The following is a 14,920-nucleotide window of genomic DNA, read 5'->3' on the forward strand; positions in this document are numbered from 1 at the left end:
AGAAAAGAAAATCCATTTACCATTGCAACCAAAATATATATATATATATTAGGAATAAATTTAACTAAGGATACAAAAGACCTATATATAGAAAACTACAAGAAATTGCTAAAAGAAATCACTGAAGACCTTAATAAATGGAGGAGCATACCTTGTTCATGGATTGGAAGACCAAATATAGTTAAGATGTCAATTCTACTGTATTAGTTAAGGTTCTCTAGAGAAACAGAATCAACAGGAAATATTCATAAATATAAAATTTATAAAAGTATCTCACATAACTGTGGGAACAGAGAATCCAAAATCTGTAGGGCAGGCTGTGAAGCTGATGATTCTAATGGAGGGTCTGGACAAACTCCACAGGAGGGGCTCACTGGCCAAAGCAGAAAGAGAACCTGTCTCTTCTGAATCCTCCTTAAAAGGCTTCCAGTGATTAGATTAAGCATCTTTCGTTGCAGAAGACACTCCCCTTGGCTGATTACAAATGGAACCAGCTGTGGATGCAGCCGACATGATCATGATTTAATTCTATGAAACGTTCTCAACCAGCACTTTCCCAACCAGACAAACGTGTACCACCACTTGGTCAAGTTGACACATGAAGCTGACCATGACATCTACCTAAATTGATTTATAGATTCAATGTAATACCAATTAAAATCCCAAAATCTTACTTTGTAGAAGACTAATAACCAAATTTAATTGGAAGGGCAAGGTACCCCAAATAGCTAACAATATCTTGAGAAAGAAAAATGAAGTTGGAGGTCTCACACTTCCTGACTTTAAGGCATATTATAAAGCTACAGTGGTCAAAACAGTGTGGTACTAGCAGAAAGATAGATATACTGACCAATGGAATAAAATAGAGTGTTCAGATATAGACTCTCTCACCTGTGGACAATTGATCTTTGATAAGGCAGTCAAGCTAACTAATCTGGGACAGAGCAGCCTCTTCAATAAATGGTGCTAAGGGAACTGGATATCCTTATGCAAAAGAATGAAAGAGGATTCATATCTCACACCTTATACAAAAAGTAACTCAAAAATGGATCAAATGGGCGGGCCGCGGTGGCTCAGCGGGCAAAGTGCTTGCCTGCTATGCCGGAGGACCTCGGTTCGATTCCCGGCCCCAGCCCATGGAACAAAAACGGAGAAACAGAATACAATAAAACAAGAAAATGTTTAAAAATGTTTCCCTTTCTTCCTTCCTTCCTTCCTTCTATCCTTCCTTCCTTCTCTCTGTCTTTCCTTTAAAAAAAAAAAAAAAAAAAATGGATCAAAGACCTAAACATTAGAGCTAAGGCCATAAAACTTTTAGAAGAAAATATAGGAAAATATCTTACAAAACTTGTAATAGGAAGCAGTTTCATATATCTCACACCCAAAGCATGAGCATTAGAGAAATAGATAAATGGGAATTCCTCAAAATTAAACACTTTTGTGCATCAAAGAACTTTGTCAAGAAAGTAAAAAGGCAGCCTAAGCAATATTGGAGACAATATTTGGAAACTGCATATCAGATAAAAGTTTAGTATCCAGAATACATAAAGAGATTCTTCAATTCCACAACAAAAAGACAAAAAATCCAATTAAAAAATGAAACCACATATCAGATAAAAGTTTAGTATCCAGAATACATAAAGAGATTCTTCAACTCCACAACAAAAAGACAAAATGTTCATGACAAAAGACATGAACAGACACTTCTCAGTAGAGAAAATACAAATAGCTAAAAGGCACATGAAAAGATATTCAACTTTATTGGTTATTAGGGAAATGCAAATCAAAACCACAATGAGATATCTTCTGACACCTACTAGAATGGGCATTATGAAAAAGAACAGAAAGTGACAAGCGCTAGAATGGATGTGGAGAAAGAGGCACACTCATGCATTGTTGGTGGGAATCTAAAATGATCAACCACTCTGGAAAGCAGTTTGTGGTTCCTTAGGAAGCTAAGTATAGGATTGCCATATGATCCAGCAATCCCATTTTTGAGGACCTAATGGCAAGGACAGAAATGGACATTTGCACAACAATGTTTATAGCAGCATTATTTATTTTTGTTTTTTCCACGTTTTAAAATTTTTTTCCATTATATATATATAATCAGTAATTCACAATATCATCACATGATTGTATATTCATCATCATGATCATTTCTTAGAACATTTGCATCAATTTAGAAAAAGAAATAAAAAGAAAACAGAAAAAAATTTATCATACCATACCCCTTTACCCCTCCTTTTCATTGATCACTAGCATTTCAGTCTACTAAATGTATTTTAACATTTGCTTCCCCTATTATTTATTTATTTTAAATCCATCTGTTTTACTCATCAGTCCATAAGGTAGGTAAAAGAAGCATCAGACACAAGGCTTTCACAATCACACAGTCACATTGTGAAAGCTATATCATTATACAATCATCTTCAAGAAACATGGCTGCTGGAACACAGCTCTACATTTTCAAGCAGTTCCCTCCAGCCTCTCCATTACACCTTAACTAAAAAGGTGATATCTATTTAATGCATAAGAATAATCTCCAGGATAACCTATGGACTCTGTTTGGAATTTCTCAGCCACTGACACTCCATTTTGTCTCATTTCTCTCTTCCCTCTTCTGGTTGAGACAGTTTTCTCAGTCCCTTGGTACTGAGTCCCAGCTTATTCTAAGATTTCTGTCCCACATTGCCAGTTAAGACCACACCCCTGGGAGTCATGTCCCACGGAGAGAGGGGGAGGGCAGTTTGCTTGTCATGTTGGCTGAGTGAGAGAGGCCACATCTGATCAACAGAAGAGGTTCTCTTGGGGGTGACTCTTAGGCCTAATTTTAAGTAGTCTTAGCCTATCCTTTTTGGGATTAAGTTTCATATGAACAAACCCCAAAATTGGGGGCTCGGCTTATTGCTTTGATTGTCCACACTGCTTGTGAGAACATCAAGAATTCTCCACTTGGGGAAGTTGAATTTTCCCCCATTCTCACCATTCCCCCAAGGGGACTTTGCAAATACAGTTTTATTCACTATTTTTAATCGCTCTGGGATTTATTGGGGCATCACTCTGGACAAACCTACAAAGTCTCATGCCCTACTCAAGGTTCCATGCACTTATGATGTTCAATTAAGTTAACAGCATTATTTATGATTGCCAAGAGATGGAAACAGCCCAAATGTCCTTCAGTGGATGAGTGTGGCTAAACAAGCTGTGGTACATACATATGAAGCAATATTATGCAGCCTTAAGACAGAGTAAAGTCATGAAGCATATAACAACATGGATGGACCTTGAGGACATTATGCTGAGTGAGATTAGCCAGAACAAAAGAATAAGTACTGTATGGTCTCACTAATATGAACTAACATTAATGAGTAAACTTGGATAATTGAAATTAAAAACAGGTTATCAGGAGATAGAAATAGGGTAGAGTTTGGGCATTTGGTGCTGAAGGAATACAGATTGTGCAACAGGACTAATTGTAAAAATTTGGAAATGGATGGTACAATGCTACCTGATTGTGGCACAATAATATAAGTACACTGAATGAAGCCGGATGTGAGTATGATTGAGGGAGAAAGGCTGGGGGCACGTATGAAACCAGAAGGAAAGATAGAGGATAAAGACAGAAAAGGTATACCTTTGGAATGCCTAGAATGGACAATGATGGTGATTAAATGTACAAATATAAGAGTTTTTCATGAGGGAAAACAAATGAATGTCAACATTGCAGGGTATTGAAAACAGATGGTATGTGGGAAAAAGCACAGTCAAGGCAAGCTTGGGTCTATAGTCAATAGTAACATTGTAATATGCTTCCACTGAATGTAACAAAGGCATTATGTCAAAACTAAATGTCAACAGGCAGGGGGATTGAGAAAGGAGTATGGATTCTTTGTGGAAGAAAAAAAAAACGTCTTCAGATAGATTATCGTGGGAAAGGCATGTCTATACACTTAGATTGTATTGTATTGAGGTAGTTCATAAGTTTAACCTCAGTATTATTGCTATATAACTTTATGAATTTGTGTGTATCACTTTATGTGTTTGTGTGTATCACTATGAATCTGTGCACTCATAAATGTATGTAAATGCAAGCTTTCCCCAAGCAAGTAAAACAAAATGCTGCATCTGCCTGCTCCAGTCATGAACGCAAAACCTGCTGTTAGTCTGTAAAATAGCATGTCTACTGAACATGACCCATCTCAGACAAAAGAAACTAGCTTTGTAACTCCTGCCCTGCGTGTTCTGTATTTGTACAGCGTTTGCTGTTTGTTCCCATAGTCACTCCCGCCTTGCTTACTAGCCTATATAATCTGGAAACGAAGGATATTCAGGGCTCAGACTTTGGATGGGAATCCTCTGAGTCTGCTGAGGCAATAAAAGTTTGTCCACTTCTCAGGGACTCAGGTGCTTTCCTGAGCAGTGTACAGAGTTTTCCCTACTTCAGTATGATGTGTGAATAAATGTGTTTCACACATCTAAGTGTGGGGACACACATGGACAATTGCACACTGGTGTCTGTGACAGTGTTCACAATCCACAATGGGGCGAGGCAGCCTAAGGGTACACTGACTGAGGAGTGGAAGGCGGAACTGTGTGTATACACACAATGGACTACTGACAGAACAAAAGAAACAGCAAAGCTGGGAGGCGTGCAACTAGGTGATTGAAACTAAAGGACTGTATGTTGAATGAAATGTCAGAAATAAAAAGTCAAATATTACAATGCCTCACACATATGGACTAACTGTCATATAAAAACTTGGTGAACTTAAGTCAGCAGCATGGGTTATCAGGTTGAACCTATTGTAAAGGGTCCTAGATTGTAAGTTCTTATAGCAGTCAGATATATTCCAGAGTTGTAACTGTTATCTTAATTTTGGTTTTTTTTTTTTTTTTTTTTTGCATAGGCAGGCACCAGGAATCGAACCCAGGTCTCCAGCATGGCAGGTGAGAACTCTGCCTACTGAGCCACCATGGTCCGCCCTGTAACCACTTTTTTAAAATTCTGAGATATGGAGCTGTTTATTTATAACCTGATCGCTCCCAGAAACTTTGGGTATTTACGTGACACCTGAGACTCAGAATAAGAGCTCTGAACCTGTGAGAGTCAGCTGTACCCCATACAAAAACTGTTTAAAAAGTTGAAAAAGGGATCTCACTTCAAGTAGAGATATGAATAAAGCTGATTTGGATAGGACTAAGTTAAATCAGAATACACAGTAAAGGATGATATCGTCCATATTTTAAAACTTCAACTTCTGTGTGAGACCAAGGAAGAAATGTTTATTTGGTGCAAAATTTATATTTTGGGTAGTGCATTTGCTAATTTAACTTGTATGGTCAGTTTAGTTGAACACCATAAGTAAATGGAATTTTGAATAGGGTGTGAGACTTCATTGGTTTGCCCACATTAGTTGAATGCCCAGATATATCCCAGAGTAACTGGGCAGTGGTGAATGAAGAAATATTTGTAAAGCCCTCTTTGGGCACTGGAGAGAAAAGAGGAAATATTCAACTTTCCCATTTGAAGAATTTCTGATATTCTCACAAGCAGTGAAGACGACAAATCACTAGGCCAGGCTCTCAATCTTGGAATTTGTCCCTGTGAAACTTACTCTTGCAGAGGATAGGCTAAGCCTACTTAAAATTAGGCCTAAGATCTCACTTTCTCTAAGCCCAATTCTGCAAGTGAAATCACTGCCCTCCCTGCTATGTCGAACATGACATGCAGGGTTGGAAGTCTCCCTGGAAGCATGGGAGATGATTCCCAGGATGAATCCAGCCCTGGCACCATAAGATCAATAATTCCATCCTGACCAAAAGAGGAAGAGAAGTAACTAATAAAGTATCAGTGGCTGAGAGAGTTCCAATAGAGTCAAGAGGCTAGTCTGGAGGTTGCTTTGATGCAAGCTTCAGGTGGACCTTGCTACCTATCGTAACCTGCCAACCCCCAACCAGGACCATTCCAGCCAATCCTAAAGAGCACCTAGGGCAATATATAAGATTCCAAAAGGGTTCCATGCACTCACATGACTGCCCAGAAACCTACAACCTCCAGATGGGTCCTTGTTCCAGACAAGTCCTGAAACCTAGAGAGCCCAGCCTCTCCAGAACATCAGTTAGTTCCATCTCCTTACCCCATATTAGTTACAGACCCTTCCAACGTGAAAAAGTTAGAATGGCATAGCCCAAACACCCCTAAAGAGAGGGACATAAAGATCAAAGGTGATGGCAGAGTTATACAGAGAAGATAGAATTAACAAATGAATATGAATGCTGAATCATTAAATTGACATCTCTTTTAGTCTCCAGTATCTTACAGCAGCTGGAAGTAAAAACCTAAAATTGTGGAATTGTAACCCGTGTCAAACTCTGAAATCTGTTCTACAACTAACTGTGATACTGTGTTTTGAAATTTATTGCTTTTTTTTTTTTTATTAATTAAAAAAAGAATTAACAAAACAATTAGAAATCATTTCAATCTACATGTACAATCAGTAATTCTTAATAACATCACATAGTTGCATATTCATCATTTCTTAGTACATTTGCATCGATTTAGAAAAAGAAATAAAAAGACAACAGAATAAGAATTAAAACAATAATAGAAAGAAAAAAAAAACAAAAAAAACAAAAACAAAAAACCTATACCTCACATGCAGCTTCATTCAGTGTTTTAACATAATTGCATTACAATTGGGTAGTATTGTGCTGTCCATTTCTGAGTTTTTATATCCAGTCCCGAAATTTATTGCTTTTTTGTATGTATGTTATTTTTCACACACAAAAAAAAATTGATTGTGATGATAAAAATTCATACTTTCTAACCTCCTATATTCTGGAGCAGCTAGAAGGAAAAATCTGAAGGGATCATATGGTAGCCCATGACAAACTCTGGGATCTGTCCTGTAACTACTTGTTGAGGGGTCCTTTGGGAATTGTTGTTATTTTATTTCTTTGCTTTGTATATGCAATATATTATACAATAAAAAAGTTATTAAAAAAATTAGGCCTAAGAGTCACCCCAAGAAAACCTCTTTTGTTGCTTAGGTGTGACCTCTCTCTCTCTAAGTCAACTCAGCAGGTGAATTCACTGCCCTCCCCCCTACATGGGGTGTTAATCTCCCTGGCAACATGGGACAGAAATCCCAGGATGTGCCAGGACCTGGCATCAAGGAATTGAGAAAGCCTTCTTGACCAAAAGTGGAAAGAGAGAAATGATACAAAATAAAGTGTCAGTGGCTGAGAGATTTCAGACAGAGTCAAGAGGTTATCCTGGAGTTATTCTTATGCATTATATAGGTATCCAGTTTTAGTTTATAGTTTGTTGGAGTGGCTGGAGGAAAGTACCTGAAACTGTTGAGCTGTGTTCTAGTAGACTTGTTTTTTTAAAACTTTTTTCATTGTATAATATATCATATATACAAAGCAAAGAAATAAAAAAGCAATAGTTTTCAAAGCACTCTTCAAAAAGTGGTTACAGGATAGATCCCAGAGTTTGTCATAGGCTTCCATAAGATCCTGTCATATTTTCCTTCTCGCTGCTCCAGAATAAAGGAGGTTAGTGGGCTTAAATACTTTTTTATCATCACAATCAACTTTTTTCCTTCTCTTTTTGTGAGCAATAACATATATACAAGAAAGCTATAAATTTCCACAGTTAGTTATAAATAACCACAGTTAGTTGTAGAACATATTTCAGACTTTGACATGGGTTACAATTTCACAATTTTAGGTTTTTACTTTTAGCTGCTCTAAAATACTGGAGACTAAAAGAAATATGAATTTAATGATTCAGTATTCATATTCATTTGTTAAGTCCTATCTTCTATGTATAATTCCACCATCACCTTTGATCTTTCCATACCTCCCTTTGGGGTTGTTTGGGCTATGGCAGTTCTAAATTTTTGATATTAGAAGGGTCTGTCACTAACATGGGGTAAGGAGATGGAACTATTTGATGTTCTGGAGAGGCTGGGTTACGTTTTAGGACTGACAAGGGACCCATCTGGAGGTTATAGGTGTCTGGAAAACTACTCTAGTGTCTGGAACCCTTGTGGAGTCTTATAAATTGCCCTAGGTGTTCTTTAGAATTGGCTGGAATGGTCCTGGTTGGGGGTGGCAGGTTATGATAGGTAGCAATGTCTAACTGAAGCTTGTGTAAGAGCAACCTCCATAGTAGCCTCTCAATTCTATTTGAACTTCTCTGCCACTGATATTTTATTAATTACATTTCTTTTCCCTCTTTTGGTCAGGATGGAATTGTTGATCCCGCAGTGCCAGGTCTGGATTCATCCCTGGGAGTCCTCTCCCGTGTTGCCAGGTAGACTTTCACCCATGGATGTCATGTCCCATGTATGGGGAAGGACAGTGATTTCAGTTGCAGAGTCAGGCTTAGAGAGACTATGGCCACATCTGAGCAACAAAAAGAGGTCCTCCAGAAGCAACTATAAGACATACCTATAGGTAGCCTAAGTTTCTCTACTACCTACGTAAGCTTCACAAGAGTAAGCCTCATGATCGAGGTCATGGCCTATTGATTTGGGTGCCCCTTTTGGCACAGTATTAGGGGATTCCCTGATGGTAAGGTTTAATAGTTCCATAGTCTTTCTACCCTTCCTCAGGGGACTTTGCCAATATTTTTTGATTATCTGCTTAATATTTTCTGGGAAGTTTCCACAGTAGTCTTGTTTTTTGAAGAAGACTGTATGATTATGTAGCTTTTACACTGTTGACTGTGTGGTTGTGAAAACCTTGTGTCTGATGCTCCTTTTTATCTGGGGTACGGACAGATGAGTAAAAAAGTAAGGAAAATAAATAAATAAATAGGGGGTGGAATAAAGGGTAAAATAAATTGGGTAGGTGAAAATACTAGTGGTCAATGAGAGGGAGGGGTCAGGGGTATGGTATGTATGAGGTTTTTCTTTTTTCTTTTTATTTCTTCTTCTGGAGTGATGCATATGTTCTAAAAATGATCGTGATGATGAATATACAACTATGCGATGATATTGTGAGCCACTGATTGTACCCCACGTATGGAATGTTTGCATGTTAGGAATGCTTATGTGTTCTACGGCCATACCACCCTGAATGTGCTTGATCTCGACTGATCTCGGGAGAATGTTTGTGTGTTTGTATGTTAAGATTTATCAATACAAATAAAATAAAATAAAAATTCAGAGTTCAGCCACACTGTCATTGAGACCAGAGCAAGGCCTATTAGAAGAGAAATGACATCGAGCCCCCCCAGGGCCAGCTCTGTGGAGAAAGCTGTCCACTCTCCAGCTGCCTGTGTTCCTCCTCACCCAGCCTGGGGAGCCCTTATTCTGGCTAGCACCCACTTGAGGGCACTCCTTAGCAGCCAACCCAGAATCGCCTCCTCCAGGAAACCAGCTCTACCTGTACCCTAGAATCACATGGCCCTTTCCCAGCACAGTCCTTGGATTCCATCCTGGATTACAGGAGGACGTCAGGAGTTTTCACAGGCCCACAGCAAGGACCAGGGCTGTGTACCCTGGGACTGGGCAGCCTGTGGCAGCCAGGCCCAAGACTGACCAGCATCACTGTTGTAATGCCACAGGAGAGAAACAGGTGGTCCTTGGCCTGGCATGGAGGCCTCCCAGAAGAGCTCAGCCAATAGGTCATGCCAGCCTAGGGTTCTGGAGTCCACGAAGAAGCAGGTGGAAACCCGGGAACACCTCCCCTGGGAAAATTCATCCCTCACGTTCAATTTTGCTTGAGCATCTCCTTGAAGCCCATCCACAGACTCCAGATTTAAAATCCTTCTCCCCGAAGTTTATACAGCAGCGGCCATCCCCAGGGCCCTGTGTTTCCCTCCAAAGCCCAGCCCTTGATTTTATCTTAACAAATGGGGCATGGCAATCCTCTTTCAAATGTGTAATCAGGAAATCAAAGTGGGGACCAGAGAAAGACTTTCCAGGAGATCTCCGTGCTAACCCAGAGCCCAGTGGGGAGAGGAGCAGCCAGTTGACCCCAGCCTCAGCTCCCCCAGGATGGGGAAGGTGGCCAGGGGTGGTCGGGAGCACACAGCTTGGATGCCTCCCAGACCCATCTCCACAAGGGTCTCCTAAGGATTTCAGGCACCGGGGTCAAACTGGACACAAATATAGGTACGCAGAGATGTTTAATTTGGCTCCCATAGTGGATTTTTTCTTCTGTGTGTTTTTTCTTCCTGTCCCATATTTAAAAGTTGGAGATTTCACTTAAACATCCAATTTCCTAGTTGCTCTGAAAAATCAAAGGCTATGAAAATTCCCCCGGCTGGAACTTCACGGTTCATGCCCTCTGCCAGGGCTGCCTCTAACCTCCAGCATGTACCCCTGTTATCACGGTCCTCCTTACACCATCTCCAACTGAGCCCAGGGGCCCCCTGCCAATCACCACGCCACCTGCACTGCACTTTCTCTTTAAAGTACAGAAATATTATCTGCATCATGCCTGTATCAAAAGAGAGACTGATTCAGAGGGCCTCATGCTTCAAGGAAAATGCAAGAGTGCTGTTCTCAACCAGTGCCACATATCTATAGGAAGCGCAGGGTCCCCAAGATATTTGAATTTACAACTCTTAGTTGTGCAATGAGAGAAGATGAACTCACGCTGGGTGGGCTGTGCCTGAGTATAAGCAAACACCCCAGTTCTGGAGAGCTTGGGAGAGATGCAACAGTGCTAATGCTAGAATATTAATGGGGGGGAAAAACAGACCACAGAATTGCAACTTCAACTTTGAAATCCGCTATGTAAAAGAAAGAAAGAAAAGAAGTGCTAGAAAAGAGAAGGAATTATGACAAAATGTTATCAGTTGTTACTTTGAGGTGGTGAGATATTAAGTGAGCATTTTTTTCAATATTTTTTTATTAATTAAAAAAATTAACAACAAACAAACAAAACAATAAGATATCATTCCATTCTACATAATCAGTAATTCTTAATATCATCACATAGTTGCATATTCATCATTTCTTAGAACATTTGCATCGATTTAGAAAAAGAAATAAAAAGATAACAGAAAAAGAAATAAAACGATAATAGAGAAAAAAAAGTTATACATACCATACCCCTTACCCCTCGCTTTCATTTACCACTAACATTTCAAACTGAATTTATTTTAACATTTGTTCCCCCTATTATTTATTTTTATTCCATATGTTCTACTCTTTTATTGATATGGTAGATAAAGGGAACATCAGACACAAGGTTTTCACATTCACATAGTCACATTGTGGAAGCTGTATCATTGTTCAATCATCATCAAGAAACATGGCTACTGGAACACGGCTCTACATTTTCAGGCAGTTCCCTCCAGCCTCTCCACTACATCTTGAACAACAAGGTGATATCTACTTAATGCGTAAGAATAACCTCCAGGATAAACTCTTGACTCTGTTTGAAATCTCTCAGCCATTGACACTTAGTCTCATTTCACTCTTCCCCCTTTTGGTCGAGAAGGTTCTCTCAATCCCTTGATGTTAATTCTCAGCTCATTCTAGGGTTTTTCTCAGTCCCTTGATGCTGAGTCTCAGCTCATTCCAGGATCTCTTTCCCACGTTGCCAGGAAGGTCCACACCCCTGGGAGTCATGTCCCACGCAGAGAGGGGGAGGGTGGTGAGACTGCTTGTCATGTTGGCTGGAGGGAGAGGCCACATCTGAGCAACAAAAGAGGCTCTCTTGGGGGTGACTCTTAGGCCTAGATTTTAAATAGACTTGACCTATCCTTTGTGGTGTTAAGTTTCATATGAACAAACTCCAAGACTGGGGGCTCAGCCTGTAGCTTTGGTTGTCCATACTGAAGTGAGCATTTTTCTTTTTTTCCTGTACTTTTCAGTCATTCTACAATTAATATTTTATAGTGAACATTTGGAAAAATATAGTTTACACTTCTTTAGTGTTTGAAAGTGGTTGTGGTTGTAGAGATTACAAGTTTTTGATAGAAAGTGAAAATGTGTGATTCTGCCATCTGTGTGCAGGTGTAAGTTGCTATGGCTGAATGCATATTTTAATTCAAACCACACCTAGCTCTGTAGGTAAAGCAGTTCAGAGAGGAAGTGGGCAAACAAACCACAAACATGGGTATGTTATTCAAATATCGGAGCAGGTGGTTGATGACCTCTGCCTTTTGCCTCACTTCCTGGGAGGTAGCCAGACCAGCCTGGGAGTCCCCTGCCTGGGCCTCTAGCCCAGTGTTCCACAAAGGGTGCAATGGGCAAAAGAAAAAAAAAAATTATGAGAAAAACAAACTAGATGGGTAGTGGAGCAATTCCAGGGCAAAAGGAGTTGGTTCTTAATGGCAGGGAGAAATGAACACATTTCCGGAAGCAGAGTGGGGCCCAACAAGCCATTTCTCATGGGAGGAAGGAGCCATGTGTGCAGATGGGATAGGCAGCGTGGCAGAAAAGAGAAAAGGACACCCCCATGCAAGATGCCACCACTGTCCTAGGCTCGGTGGTCTAGCCTGGCATAGAGAAACCATCAGGTACTGGTTGAGTTAACTAAAGTACAGATATGCACAATCTCATTTAACTCTCAGACCCATCTGCTTCTCCCTACTTCACAATGTGGAAAGAGAGGCTGGGAGATTTTAAGAAATATGCCTAGTGGCACTCAGCTGGCCTACAATAGCCTGACATTCTGACTCAGATAGCTCTGACTCCTGCAACTAAACTCCTCTCATATCACTTGGTCAGCAGCAGGAGGCCCTGCCACTTTCCATTCTTTGCCCACAGGAACTCTTGGAGAGGGTCACATTGAGAAATCTAGGAGAGGGAAACACTGTGGCATCAAGGAGAGGTCACGTTGGGGACTCTAGAAAGGGGTCACCGTGGGGATGGTAGTAGGGGTCATGTGGGGACTCTAGACTCTAGGAGGGGGTCATGGTGGGGACTGTAGTAGGGGTCATGTGGGGACTCTAGACTCTAGAAGGGGGTCATGGTGGGGACTGTAGTAGGGGGTCACATGGGGACTCTAGGAGAGGGGCATACTGAGGACTCTGGGAGGGGGTTATGCTGTGGTGTCTATGAGAGAGTAACGTTGGAGATTGTAGGAGAGGGTCATCCAGTGACTCTAGGAGAGGCTCACGCTTGGGCATTTAGAAGAGGGTAATGTTGGGAACTCTAGGACAGGGTGATGTAGGGAAATCTAGGAGAGGGTCATGCTGGAGACACTAGGAGAAGGTCACATTGGGGCATCTAGGAGAGGTTAAGATTGGGGATTCAAGGAGAGGGTCACACTGGGGAATCTAGTAAGGTCTCACACTGGAAACTCTAGGATGTGGTTGTGCTGGGGACTCTAGGAGTGGGACACTGTTGACAATCTAAGAGAACATCATGCTAAGAACTCTAGAAGGGCTTCACTTGGGGATTATTCTAGTTTGCTAGCTGCCGGAATGCAATATACCAGAAACAGAATGGCTTTTAAAAAGGGGAATTTAATGAGTTGCTAGTTTACAGTTCTAAGGCTGAAAAAATGTCCCAATTAAAACAAGTCCATAGAAATGTTCAATCAAAGGCATCCAGGGAAAGATACCTTGGTTCAAGAAGGCAATGAAGTTCTGGGTCACTCTCTCATCCGAGAAGGCACATGACAAACAGTCATGGTTTCTCCCTCGGCTGGAAGGGCACATGGCAAGCACAGCGTCATCTGCTAGCTTTCTCTCCTGGCTTCCTGTTTCATGAAGCTCCCCAGGAGGCATTTTTCTTCTTTATCTCCAAAGCACTGGCTGCTGGACTCTCTGCTTCCTGGTGCTGCAGGATTCTCTGATCTCTCTGAGTCTCCTATTCTCCAAAATATTTCCTCTTTTATAGGACTGCAATAAACCAAACAGACCCACCCAAATGGACGGAGACATGCCTCCAGCTAATCCAATTTAACAACCACTCTTGATTAAATCTCATCTCCAGGGAGATGATCTCATTACAGTTTCAAAATATGATGCTGAATAGGGATTAGAAGAAGCAGCTGCCTTTACAAAATGGGATTTTGATTAAAACATGGCTTTTCTAGGGTACAGACATCATTTCAAACCAGCACAGGGATTCCAGGAGGTGGTAACACTGGGGCATCTAGGAGAGGGTCACATTGAGGATTCTAAGTGGGAGCATCCTGGATACTCTAGGGGATGGCCACATTGAGGCCCCTGGGGGGGGGCCACCCTAGGTATTCTAAGGAGAGGGCACATTGGGGACTCCAGGAAGAGGTCATGCTGGGGACTCTGGAAGAGGGTCACTTTGGGCTCTCTAGTAGAGGTCATGAAGGGGATTCTCAGAGGACGTGGTCACGCTGGTGACTCTAGGAGGGGGTCACGCTGGATACTCTAGAAGAGGATCATTCTGGGAAATCTAGGAGAGGGTCATGCTGGGAACACCACAAGAGGGTCTCTCTGGGCACTCTAGGGTAGGGTCACACTGGGGACTCCAGGAGGGTTCACACTGTGGACTTTAGCAATGAGTCACGTTAGGGACTCTCGAAAGGGGTCCCACTGGGCACTTAGGAGAGGGTAATGTTGGGGGCTCTAGGAGACTGTCAAGTTGGGAACTCTAGTAGGTGGTCACAAAGTGAACTCTAGGAGAAAGTCATTCTTAGGACTCCGGTATATTGTATTCCAGCAGCTAGCAAACTAGAACAGCAGCTTTCCCTTCTCTTCAGTTTTTTGAAGAATTTTCCTAATTCTTTCTTGAACACTTGGTAGAATTCACATATGAAGTCCTCTGGTCCTGGACTTTTCTTTTAAGGATGTTCTTGATGACTGATTCAGTCTCTTTACTTGTGATTAGTCTGTTCAGGTCATCTATTTTTTTCTCGAGTCAATGTTGGTTGTTCATGCCTTTCTAGAAAATTGTCCATTTCATCTACATTGTCTAGTTTATTACCACATAGTTGCCCATAGTATCCTTTCATTACCTCC

The 14,920-nt window shown here is 41.1% G+C and overlaps 1 protein-coding gene across 4 annotated transcripts in view; it reads left to right on the forward strand.

Moving 5' to 3' along the window:
- Nucleotides 1-14,920, forward strand: part of NCOA4 (nuclear receptor coactivator 4) — a 67,261-nt gene that overhangs the window by 30,150 nt on the left and 22,191 nt on the right. The window contains exons 2-3 of one of the 4 annotated variants that reach the window (XM_077124596.1): nt 4,911-4,950; nt 8,259-8,326. The exons of 2 other annotated variants lie outside the window; for them this stretch is intronic. In XM_077124596.1, the coding sequence (XP_076980711.1) occupies nt 8,260-8,326 (67 nt within the window). In that variant the 5' untranslated portion in view covers nt 4,911-4,950; nt 8,259. Of the gene's footprint in view, nt 1-4,910; nt 4,951-8,258; nt 8,327-14,920 lie in introns of those variants that run through there. One more of the 4 variants, XM_077124601.1, reaches the window with a different exon arrangement.

This window comes from Tamandua tetradactyla, chromosome 13 (assembly GCF_023851605.1).
Source record: "Tamandua tetradactyla isolate mTamTet1 chromosome 13, mTamTet1.pri, whole genome shotgun sequence".
NCBI lineage: Eukaryota > Metazoa > Chordata > Mammalia > Pilosa > Myrmecophagidae > Tamandua > Tamandua tetradactyla.